This window comes from Callithrix jacchus, chromosome 6 (assembly GCF_049354715.1).
Source record: "Callithrix jacchus isolate 240 chromosome 6, calJac240_pri, whole genome shotgun sequence".
NCBI lineage: Eukaryota > Metazoa > Chordata > Mammalia > Primates > Cebidae > Callithrix > Callithrix jacchus.
The window spans coordinates 70,796,812-70,817,291 of record NC_133507.1 but is presented as its reverse complement, the minus strand read 5'-3'; the positions used below and the strand labels follow the sequence as shown (position 1 = coordinate 70,817,291).

General features: G+C 43.0%; 1 protein-coding gene across 42 annotated transcripts in view; it reads left to right on the top strand.

The window, feature by feature from the left end:
* TANC1 (tetratricopeptide repeat, ankyrin repeat and coiled-coil containing 1) overlaps positions 1-20,480 on the top strand; it is a 257,115-nt gene that overhangs the window by 141,137 nt on the left and 95,498 nt on the right. For 19 of the 42 annotated variants that reach the window (XM_078327639.1, XM_078327636.1, XM_035304791.3 and 16 more), the window contains one exon: positions 17,537-17,641. The exons of 4 other annotated variants lie outside the window; for them this stretch is intronic. In XM_078327639.1, the coding sequence (XP_078183765.1) occupies positions 17,537-17,641 (105 nt within the window). Of the gene's footprint in view, positions 1-448; positions 542-17,231; positions 17,457-17,536; positions 17,642-20,480 lie in introns of those variants that run through there. 19 more of the 42 variants (XM_078327624.1, XM_078327619.1, XM_078327635.1 and 16 more) reach the window with 2 other exon arrangements.

Sequence of the window (20,480 nt, the reverse complement as noted above, 5' to 3'; positions counted from 1 at the left end):
CCCTGCCTTCTTTTTGGAGTCAGTTACTCCATGCAGCGTAGGGCTCATTTCCTGCTTGTGCGAATACCTGGAGAGCCCTCTGACTTAAGCCCTACTTTCTGAGTTCCTTAGACAAACTCTGAAATTAACCATTCTAGGAAGGAAGATCTATCTTTCTTCCAGGGCTGTCTTTAAATCAAAGTTTCTGGTTGTTCAACTATTTGTAACTATTTGCTTAACCATTCTTACAAACCTAAGGAAATCAGTTGCAAGATTTTTGTTTGCTTTTTAGAGACAGGGTCTCACATTGCCACTCAGGCATGAACCTACAGTGGCACGAACATGACTCACCGCAGCCTTTACTTGCCAGGCTCAAGCGATCCTCCCACCCCCTCTCCCTCCCCCTGCCTAGTAGCTGGGACTACAGGCACGCGCCACCACGCTAAGCTAATTTTTGTATTTTTTGTAGAGGCGGATTTTCACCATGCTTCCCAGGCTGGTCTTGAACTCCTGGGCTCAAGCAATCCTCCTGCCTCAGCCTCACAAAGTGCTGGGATTACAGGTATGAGCCACCATGCCTAGCTGGTATTAGATTCTTTATGGTATATTGTAATTACTACCAAAAGTTAGAGGAACTGAGGGCTAGAGATTTCCTCCCTGTGAAATCACTACTGGGCATGAATGAAAATAAGGCTTGGGTGGAGTTTTGCCCATACAGAGTTATTAGGAGGCTGCCATAGCGCATCCACACAACCTGCTTTATATGCCTGTAAGGCTCCACCTTTGTCCTTTTCAGAGGTCTGCTCTGACAACAGCTTGCATTTAGTGTTTACCTGTAGCACACAAGACGGTATTTATAGGCATTGTGTCAGTGTGTTACGCTGCCCTGAGAAATTACTACAAGCTTATCTTAAATTTATTATCTCACAGTTCTGTAGGACTGAAGTCCAGGCACAGCTGGCTCTTTTCTCTAGGTTTCCTAAGGCCAAAACCAAGACGGTAGCAGGACTGTGTTCTGTGAGGCTGGGAGATGAACAGCTTCCATGCTCATTCAGGAGGACAGAATTAAGTTCCATGTGGCTGTAGGATTGAGTCCCCATTTCTTTACTGACTATCAGCTAAGGATTATTCTCAGCTTCAGAGGCTGCCTGCATTCCTGTTTGTGGCCCCCTTCTTCATCTCCAGTGCCGGAAAGGTGGCTTCCTTCTCATACTTCAGTGTCTGACCTCCCTCCTGCCTCATCTCACTTCTCCTTCCGAGGGTCTGTGTGATTATAGCAAGCCTACTTGGATAATCCAGGATACTCTATTTTAAGGCCATCTAATTAGTATTCTTAATTCCATCTGCAGAGTCCCTACATGACAGTACCCAAATTGTGTTTGATTCAGTAATGAGGGGATGGGAATCTTGGAGTGACAGCTTTAGAATTCAGCTCACCAAAGGCAGAATTCAGGTTATCCTGCCATTTTACATCAAGGACCTAATGATTCCTGGAAATCAGCAGCTGGACCTGGGGCTGTTTACTTATCAACCCTAGGGCACCATTCTTACTTGAGCCTTACGTTTCTGAGGCTTCCTACAATCTGGCCTGCTAGATTTTTATACTCAGGTGACACACAGGCAGAGTGTTTCTGACATTTCCAGTCAACCCCCTTACCTCAAATATCATGAATTTCACCACTGAAAGTGTCCCAACAGCTGTAATTTAACCAATATGAAAGCCCATTTCTGACCAAAAATATACTAATTAACGTACCTGCTGTTGGTTGGTGATAAGTAGCAGACTGGCTTGCAGTAGTATCTCTTGAGTGTGGTTTTTTTTTATTAAATGCTGGTTAACTACTCTTGGAGCCTCTCTTCCAGATCAAGATGACACATTGCCTTTAGGTAGTTGATTATACCCACTGGACATACATTTATATCCCCGTTTATGTTGAAGTGTTTTGAAATGCCCTCCAGCCTGGGTGACAGAGCAAGACTCTGTCTCAAAAAAAAAAAAAAAAAAAAAAAGGACCAAATTGCAATGGAAGCAGAAATGTTACTCAACTTATTTTGTTGTATGAGAAGCTTATTGTACTCATACTACAAACATGTAGACTACAAACTGGGACTTGAAAGTGTTAACATTTATTTTAATGATGCCTTATTGAAAGGAGCATGGCTTCAGGAAGAAAGCCCATCAAAAAATAGGCAAAGGACGTGAACCAGACACTTCTCAAACGAAGACATTTAGGTGGACAACAAATATGAAAAAAAGCTCAACACCACTGATTAGAGAAATGCAAATCAGAACCACAGTGAGATACCATCTCATGTTAGACAGAATGGTGATCATCAAAAAGTCAAGAAACAGTTGCTGGTGAGGCTGCGGAGGAACAGGAACTCTTTTACACTGTTGCTGGGAATATACGTTCAACTATTGTGGAAGATAGTGTGGCGATTCCTCAGGGATCTAGAACCAGAAACACCATTTGACTCAGCAGTCTTATCACTCAGTATATACCCGAAAGAATATATATTATTCTGTGAAGACATGTGCACACGTATGTTTATTGAAGCACTATTCACAATAGTAAAGACATGGAATCAACCCAAATGCCCATCAATGATACACTAGATAAAGAAAATGCGGTACATATACACCATGGAATACTATGCGGCCATAAAAAGGAATGACATCATGTCCTTTGCTGGGGCCTGTCGCAGGTACAGGGTGGGAGAGCATCAGGGTAAGTAGCTAATGCATGCAGGGCTTAGTACCTAGGTGATGGGTTCATAGGCGCAGCAAACCACCATACACACGTTTACTTATGTAACCTACACATTTTGCACATGTATCCTGGAACTTAAAATACATTTTGAAAAGGAGTATGGTTCCATTTTGATAAACTGTTTGCCTACTAGATTGTGAACATTTACATCCTCACAATGTCTTAAGTGTTGTAGAAATGAATAAAGGCTGTCCACCCTTTCCCAGTGGATCCCTGAAAATAAAGTATTTGAAATAGAAGGAGGCTTATTAAGAGTGGTATCAGGTAACTTTGGATTCTCTTCACCGTCAGCAGGTAACACATTTTTTCACTTGCCTTCTGTTTTTTCTTCCTTGAATTGCAGTCTGAATTTCCCTAGATCTCATCTGTCTGAGGCTTAGGATGAGGTCCCAGTCATAGTAACTCAAATTGCACTGATCTGTTGCCGCTGCCTTTTAATACAAGGCCCCAAGCCCTTGTAAAAGTGTTCCTGGATGCTTCTGGAAGTGCCCAGAGGGTGGGGTGTCGGCTGGGACAGCTGGTGCACTTCTCTTTCCAGGTGCCTTGTCCTTCACAACCTGTCCCCCAGGATTTGCTGCGGTGGGGAGGGCGGTGCTGTTGCTGCCTTTTGTCATTCTCTGGAGAAGAGCTGTCAGCAGTTTAGGTTATTTAATTCCCTTCTGTCTGTCATGGGAGAAATCCAAGGGATAGATGCCAGGCTGTATTTGAAATTGCCCTCCTCTTTGGCCAAGGTTTTCCACCTGGGTCAATTCATTGTCTGGCTCCTTCCCTCAGAGTGACTCCTTCCCTCAGAGTGACTCCTCCCAAGAGGCTCTTACCCTGTATAGATGGTGTCTTTGGACAGTGCCAGAGGCTACTGTCCCCCAGCCCTGCCTCAACTCTAGCAAGGGACAAAACCATGGGGAACCAGCCCATGTTCCTGTTACAAAGACTCCTTTCATGTCGCAGACTTGGGTAGGCCAAGTTGTCTTTTTTCAGTCCCTAAATGCATGTTGTCTCATTCTTCTCCCCTACCAAGCACTCTTTAGGGGATGGGTGTACTAGAGGAGGAGGGGTCAGACTTTAGAAGCTCTGTCGGGATGTCTTGTTTCTTAAAATTCAAGACTCATCTGATAGTTTATCACGATTTGCCATTAGGAATTGGTTTTCTTTTTGTTTTTGGGATTGAGTTTCACTCTTGTTGCCCAGGCTGGAGTGCAGTGGTGTAATCTCGGCTCACTGCCACCTCTGCCTCCCAGGTTCAAGTGATTCTCCTGACTCAGCCTCCCAAGTAGCCGGGATTACAGGTGTGTGCCACCATGCCTGGCTAATTTTTGTATTTTTAGTAGAGACTGGGTTTCACCATGTTGGCCAGGCTGGACTTGAACTCCTGACCTTGTGATCCACCTGCCTTGGCCTCCCAAAGTGCTGGGATTAGAGGCATTAGCCACCACGCCCGGCCTTTTTTCCCTCTTTTTTTTTTTTTTTTGACATGGAGTTTTGCTCTTGTTGTGCAATGGCACCATCTCCAATCACCACAGATCTCTACCTCCCATGTTCAAGTGATTCTCCTTCCTCAGCCTCCAAAGAAGCTGGAATTACAGGCATGCGCCACCACACCTGGCTGATTATGTGTTTTTAGTAGAGATGGAGTTTCTCCATGTTAGTCAGGCTGGTCTCAAACTCGCGACTTAAGGTTATATGCCTGCCCCAGCCCCCCAAAGTGCTGGAATTACAGGCACAAGCCACCACACCCAGCCAGGAATTGCCTATTTAATGACATTTGCCATAGTGACAAAAGTTCCCCCTGCCTCCCATAATATTCTGTTATCTCTCTATTTTCCTCATCTTGTGAAATTTCCCAACTTGGAATGAAAGCTTAAATCAGATAAAATTGGCAGGAACCTTTACTGTGAAAGTTAAGGATGCTTAAAAAATCCCTTAAATGATTGATAACACACAGTGTCCCTTTTCACAGTCTCCAGATGTCATGAAAAATGTAAGATCTACTTTATATGCAATAAGTAGCCTCAGGTGTTGTGTGTCCCAAATATTGCTTTCATAAAAATATATAATTATTTTTAACTGAAACATTCAGAAATGAAAAGTAACCCCTGCCCTTCTCTCTTTCACTGCCTGGAGATAAAGCTGGGTTTGGTTTATTTCTACCATCCCTTTAAAAAAAAATACTTGCTATGTGGCAGTTTCTAAGCAGCAAAACAGTCAGCTATGTGATTAAAATGTCAAAAGGAGCAGGAAAACTGGCCGCTGGGAAAGTCTATTTGGAGATTTATGTAAAGGCGGAATTCTGAATGGGGAGAGTGCTGTACCTTCAGGGCTGCAGAGTGGAGTGATAAAGGGAGGGTTCAGGCTGCATCCGTCCAGACTGACACAGGCCCTGCAGTGAAGGAAGCTGACAGGTGCTGGCTTGTTTTTTTCTTTTTCTTTTGCAAGCTGTATACTTGGTATGAGTTTATGGCTGTTGAACTTATTTTTGGCACTTTGTTGTTTTTAATTTTAAGGGTCCTTTATAACTTTGAGATCTGCCTTCCCCTGTATCACATAGTGGAGAATGTGAGGGGAGGGGTGGCGGCTTGGGAAAATTGGAATGAGAGGGATCTTGAGTTCAGATGAAGTAGCTTTAGTTTATGATAGAGGATAATGCCCTTTTATCTTAAATCTTGTAAACTGAACAGGTCGGTGCTCCACCCACAGCCACTGCATCCCACTTGGACCTGACTGGAGTGGGTGATAAGCAGTGGGCTTCCCTAGAGACGCTGTTCGTGCTACCGAAGTATGGTCTGTGGTCCCAGCCCACGCCTTGAATGTCAGAATCTGCATTTGAAGCCTGTGCACATTACAGCTGGAAAAGCCGAGGCAGGATATCAGTGCCTGGCAGGGCCTGGGGCTGGGAGCCAAGCCCTGGAGACATGTTGGCTCCTAGAGGAGCTAGTTGTCAGCTAATGCCTCACGGTCTTTCCTGTTGTTGTTGTTTATGTTTTTAATCCACAGACAAGTCTTGTCTTGTTTTTAAGAGCCTCCTGCCTTAAAGCATACCCAGTAGCCGGAATATTATTTAGTATTACGTTCTGGTTAATTTGAGGGGATTGACCTTATAGCTCTTGGTTTAAGTAAAGGGGGGAAATGAAAAGTAACTTACGCTTGGTGAGTGGAAAGGCACTAGGCAGTAGTTTTCCCTGAGTAGAAATTTGGGGAGATAGATTTTTCAGTCTGGATCTCTGTTGACAAGGACTGTGGTTGCTTCATGTTGAGGAGTGTTCTGTATAGATGGCACGGTGATTAGTGTCATTGTGATTTAATAGGTGGTCGTGTGAGATTGGCACTTAGTGACTGTGATGGCTCCTGACTATGTGGCCTGCAGTTCTCATTCTGCAGCTCCAGCCTGCCTAGCTGCCCACATCACAAGCTCCAAGTGTCCCTTGTCACAGGATCCTTTTGTGTGGCAGAGGCAGTATTGCTTTTCTTTTTGTAGGGCATTTCTTCTTTTCTCTCATTCCTCAGTTTGTTTTTTAAAGACACCGGGTTGGCACAATCGTAGTTCATTGCAGCCTTGAATTCCTGGGCTCAAGCAGTCCTCCCAGGTAGCTGGGACAACAGGCATACACCACCGTGCCCAGCTCAGAGTTCCTTTCTCAACCTGTGTCCGTCACTGTCTTTCAGAGTAGGTCTTTCCTCACCTGCCTGGTAGTCTTTGGCTCCTCATTTGTATATAAGGTGCTACCGGCTGATTGAAAGGGGTACATTGAAGGCAAACTGTGCTGCTGCATCATGGTCAGGGATCTTCCATTTCTTGGGGGAAGGGGGTCCCCCCACTATGATTATTTTTAGGGTTTTTTCTCTTGAGCTTCTCCAGAGATGAATCCTCCTGTCTCTTCCATAAGGTTGGCTGTCATATCTCATAGCTGGGGGCTAGAGGTGGGGAGATACATCTCGGGCCCATCAATCTGTGTTTGGAATTTTTCTTAATCTACTTTTTCCTTAGCAGTTACAAGTTTATAAAAACATGAAAAGAAAACATTCATGAGTTTAGCTCTTGAATCTCTCTCCATGGTCTTAGAATTGAGCCTTTCCAGAGAAAAAACTTGGCCTCCAGGATGAGGGAGGGGAGGGGATGCTCCAGGCTTAAGAAGAAATTCTGGGGTGAGGGTGGGTCTTACTTTCCCTAAATAGTTTCCAGCCAGCCACACTATTGGATGTCACCCGCCCCCTGCCTTCCAACAGGCCTGCTGTCCCCAAGGCTCTTGCCTGGGCTGAGCCCTCATCACCGCGGTCCCTTTCCCCCACCAGCAGTGACCTTCCTGCTCTGCCTGTTCCATGGCAATCTGTTTCCTACCTTCAGAGGCTTGGTGTCTGGCCTGTAGCTTTCTCCTTTCCCCACTAGTCCCTCTTTAATCTTTTTACTGCAACTTTAATGGTGTTTTGAGAGAGAGTGGAGGCAAACACGTATCATCTGCTCTGTTTAATGCAAAGTATGCACAGATTTTCTAATGAGTGATTGTGGGGGACTATAAAACCTATGGCTATAAATTTATCTTGTTTTACAGCATTTGAGGTTCAGCTGTTTGTGAAAAGCAATTTAAATGCAAGAATCATGGAGGAGAACAGTTGTTTATATTCACTTAATATTTCAGCCGGTAAAAGTTAGGGAAGATCAGAGGCAAGTAGAATGAACAAAAGATTTGCTGCCTGTGCAGCCAGCATCCATGGAGGTTGATGACTGGATGGTGGAAGCCAGCACCTGGGCTTTTTCTAGATTGCATGTTTATTCCAGATTTCTTAGCTTTATAAGTGCTGGATGGGGATTCAGTGCTTGGGCTTCAAAACTGCATAGACCAGGATGTGAATTCCTTCCTATTTACCATGTGTTGGCCATGTTCAGATAAGAACAACTTATTTGAACCTCAGTTTCCTGACCTAAAAATGGGGAAAATTGTACTTTTCTCCCAGAGTTATTAGGAATGAGTGAATTAATGTATGTGCATGCTTTGCCTTGTGTGGCATGAACTGCATGTTTTACTTGCTTTGGTATATTCTAGGTCTCCTTTTGTATGTGACGTTACTGTGATTTACTGTGCCTGGGAACCAGATGGGCCTGGTCTTTTTGTATAGATTTTCACTTGTAGCAAGAGGCTCACTCACTCACCTTTAGAGTGTGGGGCATATTAAGGCCTGAGTTCGGGGACATGAGGAGGGAGGGGTACAGTTTTATTTGTTTGTTTGTTTTTAGACAGAGTCTTACTTTGTTGCCCAGGCTGGAGTGTAGTGGTGTGATCTCAGCTCACTGCAACCTCAGTCTCCCTGGTTCAAGCGATTCTCGTGCCTCAGCTTCCAGAGTAGTTGGGACTACAGGCACATGCCACCACGCTCGGCTAATTTTCTTTTTTTTTTTTTTTGGTAGAGACGGGGTTTCGCTTTGTTGCCCAGACTGGTCTCGAACTCGTGAGCTCAGCCAGTCTGTCCACCTCGGCCTCCAAAAGTGCTGGGATTACAGGCACGAGGCACCGTGCCAGGGCTGGGTACAGTATTTGAACCTAGGTCTGCCCAACTTGTGAGTCTCCTGCGTTGAACATCTTGGCTTTTCAGGGTTGAGTCTTTTCAGAGTTTGGGGTTGCATCTGAATAGGACCCGTTTCAAGGCAGTTAAACAGGCAGGCACATGGATGCTTTCTGAAGGCTCTGGGTGACACTGGCTTCCAGGATCCAGCCATTTACAATAACCATTGTACACTCATGAAATAGCCCACATTTTAAGAAAGTGCTTACTATTAGAGAATAATTTTGAAGGATTCTATTTGGTAGGTAGATTGGAGCTCGGAAATAGATCTTAGATTTGCTGTTACTGTACCCTGAAGAGTTAAGGGGAGCAGAAATACATGCACCTCTTGAGCAGTGGCCATGCCTGCTCACTGGGCACATCATCAGGCAATAATAACAAAGAGCTTTACCTCCCTAGGTCCTTTAAATGGATGAGGGCAGATGAAGGGAAAAGTTGTCAGCAGTCCATTTTAACCTAGGGAGTAGGTGGGAAACCAAAAACATATATGGATTCTTGTCTTTGTTCTGGTTCCTCTTTTTTTTTTTTTCTTTGAGATGGGGTCTTGCTCTGTTACCTTGGCTGAAGTGCAGTTTTGCAATCACGGCTTACTGCAGCCTCCAACTCCTCAGCTTACAAGACCCTCCTGCCTCAGCCTCCTGAGTAGCTCGGACTACAGGCAAGCGCCACCATGCTCAGCTAATTGGTTCCATTTGTTTCTGTCCTGTTCAGGCCCTTCTTTCTAGTTTGTGTCTCTTACACAGCAAATAGTTTAGCTCCACCTCCAAACCTCCGCACAAGTCTTTTTCCCTACGCATATTTATATGTGGATATATATATGTTGTAAAGTCTGGATACTGTTGAATAGCCTATGTCCCACACTTAGATTGCAATTATATGTTTCCTTCCCCCTGTAACCATTCCATTTTAATCTTCTTAAAAGTCCCTTTATGACACTGTTAAATTATGCAGACAGCCATTAAATACTACACAAATCATTTAAAAACCATAGTTCCTAAAGTTTGAAATACCATTCTTATTTATAAAATACTATTAGCTTATTTGATAACAGTCTAGTTTAAGATGTAGTACATTCATGTAGCTGGCTAGGAAGTGGATTATTTTTATAGTGTAAATGCTTTTACAATATGCCTTTAGATGGCAGCATCTCTCACCATAAACCATATTTTGAACAGAATTTCTTAGATGCAGAAGGCGTTTGAGACCAAACGATGGTCTGTCTGCATCACCTCATCATGATGCAATGGCAGAACTGGGGCCCTGGGACTGCCAGGGCTATGGCCCAGGGCTCAGAAGAGGGGAGAGTTGTAGACTCCTGCCTGCATGCCCTCCACCAGCCCTTCTCTTACTGATGTAAAATGTTTCCTATCTCTGTGGTCTTGCTAAAAGCCACTTTAAGGCAACCAAGGAAAACAAGAATCAAGGGGATGACTTTGGACCAAAATGTAACAGAATAGGCAGTATTTTCTTTTTTCCTTTCCTACCCTTCCCCTTCCCCTTCCCCCTCCCCTTCCCCTTCCTTCCCTCCCTCCCTCCCTCCCTCCCTCCCTCCCTCCCTCCCTCCCTCCCTCCCTCCCTCCCTCCCTCCCTCCCTCCCTCCCTCCCTCCCTCCTTCCTTCCTTCCTTCCTTCCTTCCTTCCTTCCTTCCTTCCTTCCTTCCTTCCTTCCTTCCTTCCTTCCTTCCTTCCTTCCTTCCTTCCGACAGGGTGTCACCCTGTCGCCCAGGCTAGAATGCAGTAATGTGATCTCAGCTCCCTGCAGCCTTTACCTCCTGGGCTCAAGTGATCCTCCCACTTCAGCCTCCTGAGTATCTGGGACTGTAGATGCATACCACTACACCCAACTAATTTTGTTTATTTTTTATAGAGACAGGGACTTCACTGTGTTGCCCAGGATGGTCTCAAATTCCTGATCTTAACTGATCCTACTGCGTTGGCCTCCCTAAGTTCTAGAATTACAGGTGTGAGCCACTACATCTAGCTTTTTAATTTTTTAAAATTTTATTTATTTTTATTTTACTTTAGGTTCTGGGGTACATATGAAGGATATGCAGGGTTGTTGCATCGGTGCATACTGTATCTGGCATTTCTACCCATGTTATCCCTCCCCACCCTTCCCACCCACTGCTGTCCCTCCCCTAGCCCCCCACAACTGCCCCCATTGTGTGATGCTCCTCTCCTTGAGTCCATGTGTTCTCATTGTGTAACACCCACCTATGAGTGAGAACATGCAGTGTTTGGTTTTCTGTTCTGGTGTCAGTTTGCTAAGAATGAAGGTTTCCAGATTTATCCAAGTCCTTACAAAGGACACGAACTCATCATTTTTTATGACTGCATAGTATTTCATGGTGTATATGTGTCACATTTTCTTTGTCCAGTCTATCATTGATGGGCATTTGGGTTGGTTCCAGGTCTTTGCTATTGCAAACAGGGCTGCAACGAACATATGTGTGCATGTGTCTTTATACTAGAACGATTTATAGTTCCTTGGGTATATACTCAGTAATGGGATTGCTGGGTCAAATGGAATTTCTATTTCTGGATCCTTGAGAAATTACCACACTGTCTTCCACAATGGTTGAACTAATTTACACTCCCACCAACTGTGTAAGAGTGTTCCTATTTCTCCACATCCTCTCCAGCATCTGTTGTCTCCAGGTTTTTTAATGATCACCATTCTAACTGGCATGAAATAGTATCTCATTGTGGTTTTGATTTGCATTTCTCTAAATATCAGTGATGATGATCATTTTTTCATATGTTTGTTGGCCTCATATATGTCTTCTTTTGAAAAGTGTCCTTTGCCCACTTTTGAATGGGGTTGTTTGTTTGTTTTTTTCTTGTAAATCTGTTTCAGTTGTTTGTAAATTCTGGACATTAGCCCTTTGTCAGATGGGTAGATGACAAAAATTTTTTCCCATTCTGTTAGTTGCCAGTTCACTCTAATGATTGTTTCTTTTGCTGTACAGAAGCTCTGGAGTTTAATTAGATCCTATTTGTTTATTTTGGCTTTTGTTGCCAATACTTTTGTTGTTTTGGTCAGGAAGTCCTTGCCTATGCCTATGTCCTGAATGGTTTTGCCTAGGTTTTCTTCCAGGGATTTTTATGGTGTTAGGTCTTATGTTTAAGTCTTTAATCCATCTGGAGTTAATTTAGTGTATGGTGTCAGGAAGGGGTCCAGTTTCTGCTTTCTGCTAGCCAGGGCTAGCCAGTTTTCCCAACACCATTTATTAAACAGGGAATCCTTTCCCCATTGCTTGTTTTTGTCAGGTTTATCAAAGATCAGATGGTTGTAGATATGTTGTGTTGCCTCCGAGTCCTCTGTTCTTTTCTGTTGGTCTATATGTCTGTTTCGGTACCAGTACCATTCTGTTTTGATTACTGTAGCCTTGTAGTATAGTTTGAAGTCAGGTAACATGATGCCTCCAGCTTTGTTCTTTTTGCTTAGAATTGTATTGGGTACGCAGGCTCTCTTTTGGTTCCATATGAAGTTTAAGGTGTTTTTTTCCATTTCTGTGAAGAGGGTCATAGGTAGTTTGATGGGGATAGCCTTGAATCTATAAATTACTTTGGGGAGTATGGCCATTTTCACGATATTGATTCTTCCTAACCATGAGCATGGAATGTTTCTTCATCTGTTTGTGTCCTCTCTTAATTTCTTGAGCAGTGGTTTGTAGTTCTCCTTGAAGAGGTCCTTGACATCCTTTGTTAGCGGTATTCCTAGGTATTTTATTCTCTTTGTAGCAGTTGTGAATGGCAGTTTGTTCTTGATTTGGCTCTCTTTAAGTCTGTTATTGGTGTATAGGAATGCTTGTGATTTTTGCACATTGATTTTGTATCCTGAGACTTTGCTGAAGTTGCTTACCAGGTTAAGGAGCTTTGGGGCTGAGACAATGGGGTCTTCTAAATATATAATCATGTTATCTGCAAATAGAGACAATTTGACTTCTTCCTTTCCTAATTGAATACCCTTTATTTCTTTTTCTTGCCTGATTGTTCTGGCTAGAACTTCCAATACTATATTGAATAGGAGTGGTGAGAGAGGACATCCTTGTCTAGTGCCAGATTTCAAAGGAAATGCTTCCAGTTTTTGCCCCTTTAGTATGATATTGGCCTGATGTCTGAGAAACTGCTATGATATTGGCCTGAAGTTTTTTGTTGTTGTTGTTGAGTCTCTGCGGGTTTCGGTATCAGGATGATGTCGGTCTCATCAAATGATTTGGGAAGGATTCCCTTTTTTGATTGTTTGGAATAATTTCAGAAGGCGTGGTACCAGCTCCTCTTTGTATGTCTGGTAGAATTTGGCTATGAACCCATCTGGACCTGGGCTTTTCATGGTTGGTAGGCTATTAATTGCTGCCTCAACTTCAGCCCTTGTTATTGGTCTACTCAGGGTTTCGACTGCTTCCTGGTTTAGGCTTGGGAGGGTGCAAGTGTCCAGGAATTTATCCATTTCTTCCAGGCTTACTGGTTTATGTGCATAGACTTGTTTGTAGTAATCTCTGATGGTAGTTTATATTTCTGTGGAATCGGTGGTGATATCCACTTTATCGTTTTTTATTGCATCTATTTGATTCTTCTCTCTTTTCTTTTTTATTAATCTGGCTAGTGGTCTATGTATTTTGTTGATCTTTTAAAAAACCCAGCTCCTGGATTTACTGATTTTTTTTTTTTTGAAGGGTTTTTTTGTCTCTGTCTCCTTCAGTTCTGCTCTGATCTTAGTTATTTCTTGTCTTCTGCTAGCTTTTGAGTTTTTTGGATCTTGCTCATCTAGCTCTTTCAATTCTGATGATAGTATGTTAATTTTAGATCTTTCCTTGCTTCTCATGTGGGCATTTATTGCTATAAATTTTCCTCTAGACACTGCTTTAAATGTGTCCCAGAGACTCTGGTATGTTGTGTCTTCGTTCTCGTTGAAGAACATCTTTATTTCTGCCTTCATTTCATTGTTTATCCAGTCAACATTCAAAAGCCAGTTGTTCAGTTTCCTGGTGTTGTGCATTTCTAAGTTAGTTTCCTAATCCTGAGTTCTAATTTGCTTGCAGTGTGGTCTGAGAAACTGTTATGATTTCCATTCTTTTGCATTTGCTGAGGAATGATTTACTTCCAATTATGTGGTCAATTTTAGAGTAGGTGTGATGTGTTGAGAAGAATGTATATTCTGTGGATTTGGGGTGGAGAGCTCTCTAGTTGTCTATTAGGTTTGCTTGGTCCAGATCTGAGTTCAAGTCCTGGATATCCTTGTTAATTTTCTGTCTCATTGATCTGCTAATATTGACAGTGGAGTGTTAAAGTCTCCCACTATTATTGTGTGGGAGTCTAAGTCTCTTCGTAGGTCATTAAGAACTTGCTTTATGTATCAGGGTGCTCCTGTATTGGGTGTGTATATATTTAGGATTGTTAGCTCTTCTTGTTGCATTGATCCTTTTACCATTATGTAATGCCCTTCTCTGTCTCCTCTGATCTTTGTTAGTTTAAAGTATATTTTATCAGAAACTAGGATTGCAATTCCTACTTTTTTTTTTGCTTTCCATTTGCGTGGCAAATCTTCCTTCATCCCTTTATTTTGAGCCTATGTGTATCTTTGCCTGTGAGATGGGTTTCCTGGATACAGCACACTGATGGGTTTTGACTTTTTATCCAATTTGTCAGTCTGTGTCATTTGATTGGGGCATTTAGCCCATTTACATTTAAGGTTAATATTGTTATATGTGAATTTGATCCTGCCATTTTGATGCTAGCTGGTTGTTTTGCCTGTTAGTTGGTGCAGTTTCGTCATTGTTTCAATGCTCTTTACCATTTGGTATGTTTTTGGAGTGGCAGGTACTAGTTGTTCCTTTCTGTGTTTAGTGCTTCTTTCAGGAGCTCTTGTAAGGCAGGCTTGGTGGTGATGAAATCTCTCAGCAATTGCTTGTTCGAAATCTTGCCGCAATTGCGTGTTTGTAAAGGATTTTATTTTTCCTTCACTTATGAAGCTTAGTTTGGCTGGATATGAAATTCTGGGTTGAAAGTTCTTTTCTTTAAGGATGTTGAATATTGGCCCCCACTCTCTTCTGGCTTATAGGGTTTCTGCCGAGAGATCTGCTGTAAGTCTGATGGGCTTCCCTTTGTGAGTAACCCGACCTTTCTCTCTGGCTGCCCTTAGTATTTTTTCCTTCATTTCAACCCTGCTGAATCTGATGATTATGTGCCTTGGGGTTGTTGTTCTTGAGGAATATCTTGGTGGTGTTCTCTGTATATCCTGGACTTGAATATTGGCCTGCCTTGCTAGGTTGTGGAAGTTCTGGATAATATCCTGAAGAGTGTTTTCCAGCTTGCATTCATTCTCTCCATCACTTTCAGGTACATCTATCAAATGTAGATTAGGTCTTTCACATAATCCCATACTTCTTGGAAGCTTTGTTCATTTCTTTTCACTCTTTTTTCTGTAATTTTGCCTTCTCATTTTATTTTGTTGAGTTGATCTTCAATCTCTGATATCCTTTCTTCTGCTTGGTCAATTCGGCTATTGAAACTTGTGTTTGCTTCTTGAAGTTCTCATGCTGTGTTTTTCAGCTCCATCAAGTCATCTATATTCTTCTCTAAGCTGTTCATTCTCATTAGCATTTCTTCAATCCTTTTTTTAAGGTTCTTCGTTTCTTTGCATTGGTTTAGAACATTTTCTTTTAGCTCTGGGAAATTTGTTATTACCAACTTTCTGAAGCCTGTTTCTGTCAATTCATCAGACTCATTCTCGAACCAGCTTTGTTCTCTTGCTGGTGAGGAGTTGTGATACCTTGGGGGAGGAGGGGCTTTCTGGTTTTGGGTGTTTCATCCTTTTTTTGCATTGATTTCTACCCATCTGTGTGGATTTATCTACCTGTGGTCTTCGTAGTTGGTGACTTTCGAATGGAGTCTGAGTGGACATCCTTTTTTGTTGATGATGAAGTTACTTATGTTTTTTACTTTTCCTTCTAACATTCAGGCCCCTCTGGTGTAGGACTGCTGGAGGTTCACTTCAGACCCTGCTTGTCTGAGAATCAGCTGCAGCAGCTGCAGAACAGTAAGGGTTGCTGCCAGTTTCTTCTTCTGTTATGTTCATCCCAGAAGGATAGCTGTCAGATGTTAGCCTGAGGTCTCCTTTATGAGGTGTCTCTTTGGATATACGGGGGTTGGGGAGCTGCTTGAGGAGACTGTCCCTTATAGGAGCTCAAGTGCTAAGCTGTGAGCTCCATTGTTTTGTTCAGAGCTACTGGGCAGGTACATTTAAGTCTGCTGCAGCAGGACTCATAACCGCCTTTTTTCCCAGGTGCTCTGTCCTGGGAAGGTGGGGGCTTTATTTGTAAGTTCCTGTCATTCTGCTGCCTTTTCTCAGAGATGCCCTGCCCAGAGAGGAGGTAGCCTAGTCACAGTCTGCCAGTAGAGGCATTGCTGAGCTGCTGTGGGCTCTGCCCAACTGTGTGAACTTCCTTACAGTTTTGTTTATAGAGGTATAGTTAGAACTGTCTCGGTAATGGTGGCTTGCCTCTGTATGGCAGCTTGTCTCGGTATTGGGCGACTGGCCTTGGTAGTGGCGGCTTGCCTCGGTAGTGGCGGACACCCTTCCAACTACAGAGCTGGACCGTACCAGGTCCAAGTGTGCTTGCTGTGAAACTCTCAATCCAGAGCGTTTCAGATTGCTGGTCTTTGCTGGAGGGGGACCTGCCAAGCCAGATCACCTGGCTCCCTGTTTCAGCCTCCTTTTCTTAAGTTAAATGGGCGACTCTGTCTCCCAGGTGCCAATTGAAACAGTCACACAGATTTGTGTGAGTTTTTGTGCAGAGACCCACTGCGCCATGCTGGAAACTCATGGCCCTTTTCAGCCTGGGAATCTCCTGGTCTGTGGGCAGTAATAACTTGTTTGGAAATGCAGTGATCACTCACCCTCTGCGTTGTTCTCGCTGGGAACTGTACTCCAGAGCTGTTCTATTCGGCCATCTTGGATCTGCCCCCTTTAATTTTTTTTTTTTTTTTTTTTAAACACAGTTCTTCTTTTTTTTAAACGCAGTTCTTTTTAGGTATAATCCACATCCATACAGTTCACCCATTTAAAGCATGCAGTAGAGTAGTGTTAAATACATTCATAGAGTTGTACAACCATCACTACAACCTAATTGTAGAACATTTGTTCACTCTAGAAAGAAGCCATATATCCCTTACCATTACCCCACAGGCCTGCATAGCCTGCATAACCCCCAGCCCTGGCAACCATTCAGACTTTCTGAAAGATTTGCCTCTTCTGGGCATGACATATGAATGGAATCATGTAGATCCCGTGACTTAGAATGTTTTCAAGCTTCATCCATGTTGTAGCATGAATCAGTACTTCAGTCCTTTCTACAGCCCAATAATACTCCATTGTATGGGCAAAGCACAATTTGTTGTCACCATTTGGTGTACCTTTGGCTAGTATAAATGGTGTTACTATGAGCATTTGTATACAAGTTTTTTTTGTGTGAACATACATTCCCATAGGAGTAGAACTGCATGGCCGTGTAGTAACTCTTTACTTAACCTTTTGAACAACTGCCAAACTGTTTTCCAGAATGGCTGCATCATTGTATGTGAGGGTTCCATCCAGTCTTACTAAGAATTTCGGATTTTCTGATGATAAGTCAGGGCTGCAGGGACAGGAGGTGGGAGATAAGCCTGTGAGTCTCTCTTGTGTCTGACCCCCTTGCTGGCTGGCTGGCTGGCTGCTGTGCCCCACACAGTTACTGTGCGTCACCAGCCAGATAAGATGCCTGCATTCTTGCGGCTGGTGCACAGAGGGTGTTGCTGTTATAGGCCAGCTGTTTGTAATCCTTGCCTCCTGACTTTAAAGATAACAAGCAACCAAACTGTCTTTGTCCCATCCTTGTCCCAGTTAGAGGAAAATTATAAAATCCTTCATCATAAGCCACCCAGGTTTGAACATGTCAGAATCACCCATTTGACCAGCAAAGACAGCTGTAGCGACTTCGCAGCAAGAGAGCAGCTTTTGTTTTTGTTAGGGTTTACATTCTCAAATCTGAGCTTACCCTTTTCTTCTTTGGCAGCCCAGACTGGACGTTCCGTTGTCTATACTGAAATGACTGTGTGTGTGTGTAAGGGAGGGGAAGAGACTGGCTCTTCCTCTAGGCATATTTGGGTCCTGGTAAGGACACACACTGTACATTCCAAGCCTTTGTTTGCATCTGGAAAAAATTAGCCACACTCAGATCTTTCCCACTGCAGGTCCTGTCAGGAAGCCCAAGTATGTGGAAAGTCCCAGAGTGCCTGGAGATGCAGTTATAATGCCGTTCAGAGAAGTATCCAAGCCAACAGAGCCTGATGAGCATGGTAAGAATGTGTTTTCAGTGATTTCCTTCCCCCACCAAAGATTTTATACCACAACACTTCATTTCTGAATGAAACTTGAGTGCATGCTCCTTATAGTGCTGCTTTGCTGAGAATGTATTTGGGAGGTTTTTCCCCCTGGGCAGTTACAGAGATCTGTTTAGCTGATGCAAATTCTTGGAATTATATGCCCGGAGTAGAAGTAGTTAAGTGGGTATGTATGCATTGTTAAGGCTTGAGTCCTGTTTCCTCTGAAATTTGACCTACCAGGTCTTGGAGGATAGGAAGCCAGTAGTTCCTTCCAAGATTTTGTTTTGTTAATATTCTACTGCTTGAGAAAAGTCAACAACAGGCTTTGGCTGAAAAGCTGAAACTTTAACTGGAAGAAGCATATAATTGCTAGGTTTTAAAAAAAAGCATTTCGTGTCTTTTGAAGGCTGCTTTTTTTAACATCTAAAGTTTTTCTTTAGGGGATGTCGAAGTAGGAGCAAAAAAAAAAATCCAAATTGATGGAAACATTTTAAAGACACTTTATATGTATTTATTATACCTGGAAATATGTGTGACATTGAAAATTTGTAGCATTTAATTATTCATAATTATTTATTTTAAAACATCAATTTGAGAATTTATCTGTTTGTTCCTTTCTGGGGAGTCCTCAACTCATCTCTCATGCATTTAATTTGGGTGTTTTGAATTTCCACCCTGTTTTCCTACAGAAACTTGGGTCTGGGAATGTTGTAGGTAAAGGGGCTTGCTTTATCCTCAGTGTGGACACAAGTTTATGTAGCAATGCTGAAAGAGAACTTGGGAGAGAACTCAGCCATATTTTTACTTTGGCATACCTGGTACCCTCCTCTGCCTAATTTGTGGATGGTGGGAGATACAGCCGCTTTATGTTCTAATCCCTGTGTGTGCTGTTTGTGTTGCTGGTGCTGTATGGCAGGGAATGGGTAATAAGAAGGACATGGGAACACAATATAGTGGAGTGGTGGTAAAAATATAGCTAAAAATGAGCCATGAGAAAGGATCAACAAAAGCTGAAAATTGGGAAGGGAAGGGGAGTTCGTGACACGGGGAAGAGATGGTGTGGAGTACTGGGCACTCTGGGCAGGCAAGAGGCGCTATTGCAGATATCCTGGCATGAGAAATCCCACCCTCTTCCTTTCTGTCCAGGCACTCATTGCGTGGTTGAGGGAAGAGGATTTGAGCTGAGCACCTGTGCACACCAAGTGTTGCTGGTGAAGGTGGAGAGTCCACAGCGGTGTCTGGTTACGACAGCCAACTGCTGGTACATGAGGCCTCTCTTGGTTGTACATTCACATGGGCGGGCTGTCTGTTCTCTTCCTCCTTTTGGTCTTGAAAGGAAAGTAAAAATCTATCTCTCTCCATAGTGAATATCAGTCATCAAATGTCCAAGCTGTCTGCTCGACTTGGATTAAGCCTGCTACCTACCCTTTCCTTTCATCCCCACCCACCAAAGCGTTTGTAGCGCTGGTCAGTTATGCCTCTGGCATTTTGGCTGGCCTAGACTCCATTATGTAACCTCTTCCTCCCTGGCAGGGAGTATCGTTGAGGATTCTGTATAGGGATTAGGACTCTTCCTGGTGTGGGAGTCGGGGGAAAATTGGGATTTTTATTAGGCAAAGAAAGGTCATAAATAGTTCCCATTGTTAATTTTTCTCCACTTGCTCAAGGCGGAATTGGCCACCTTTCTTGGCGAAAGGAAGCCTTCTTATGCTTGGCTGTGGGCTGAGCTAAATTTCAAAGGCAGCGATTGGTCTTGCTGGAGTGGCCTGAAGTTTGCGTGTACGCTCACTCCTGAGACCTGAGCTCTCTGACTCGACATCATCAGTCTCCATGGGGGACCAAAATTATAAGATCTATGGCCTGCAAATACAGGACCAGATGTTTCAGTTTCACCTGAAATTAAGAAACAGGGTATGTTTTCATTTATGTTAGATGTCTGGGTAGCAGGTACAGTTCATGTCTGTGGGCGCATTGTCTTGCCTGAAGATAACCGTGGTATTGGTGGAAGCTGCGGCAGAGTGATCTTTCTCTTGGTTGATGAGGAGAGGTGGCTGCCTAACAAAGATGAATAGGACAATTAGTATAGAATGGTGTGTTTTGTAATCCCCATGGAGTCCCTTAAATTTCAGTGGGGTTAATTAAGTCTGCCATATCAAAGTGTAAGTTTTATCCAGATCATTGAACCCAAAGGAAACGATAGAGCCAACTAAAACTGATTGAGTTTGAGTGCTAACCCAGGTGTGTACAGATGCATGATGGGCAAACCCTCATTTTTAGTGTTTAATATCAGCATCATCACTTAAGTTTTACTTTTAAATGTGGTCTTCTGTTATCTATATTTCCTTTGGACATTCTTGTTTAAGATTCTAAGACACTTCTGAGTGCTGTCAATAATAGCATGCCAGTATTCACCATACTAACACTCCACTGAAAACAGCTCCTGGGAAGTGTTTGGAAATTTCCCATGGACTCATGAAATATCAGCTTATTTCTAAATGCTTGAAATACTCTTTCCTGTCTCACTTTTGCTTTGGTTGTGTAACTCCGTCAACTCTTGATTCTTAGCTGTCTGTTTGGAAGTTAAATCAAAGGAAAACAAATAAAGAACATTTTGAATTTGCTTATTAATTTCTAAGTAATTGCATTTATGTGTGATGCATGGTTTAGTCTTCTGGAAAGTGTGGGTTCAATGATATAAGATGAATTTTTTTTATAAGTAAAGAAGCTGTTTGTTAAAGCTTGCAAGCTGGGCACTGTGGCTCACACCCATAATTCCAGTGATTCAGGGGGCCAAGGCATGAGGATTGCTTGA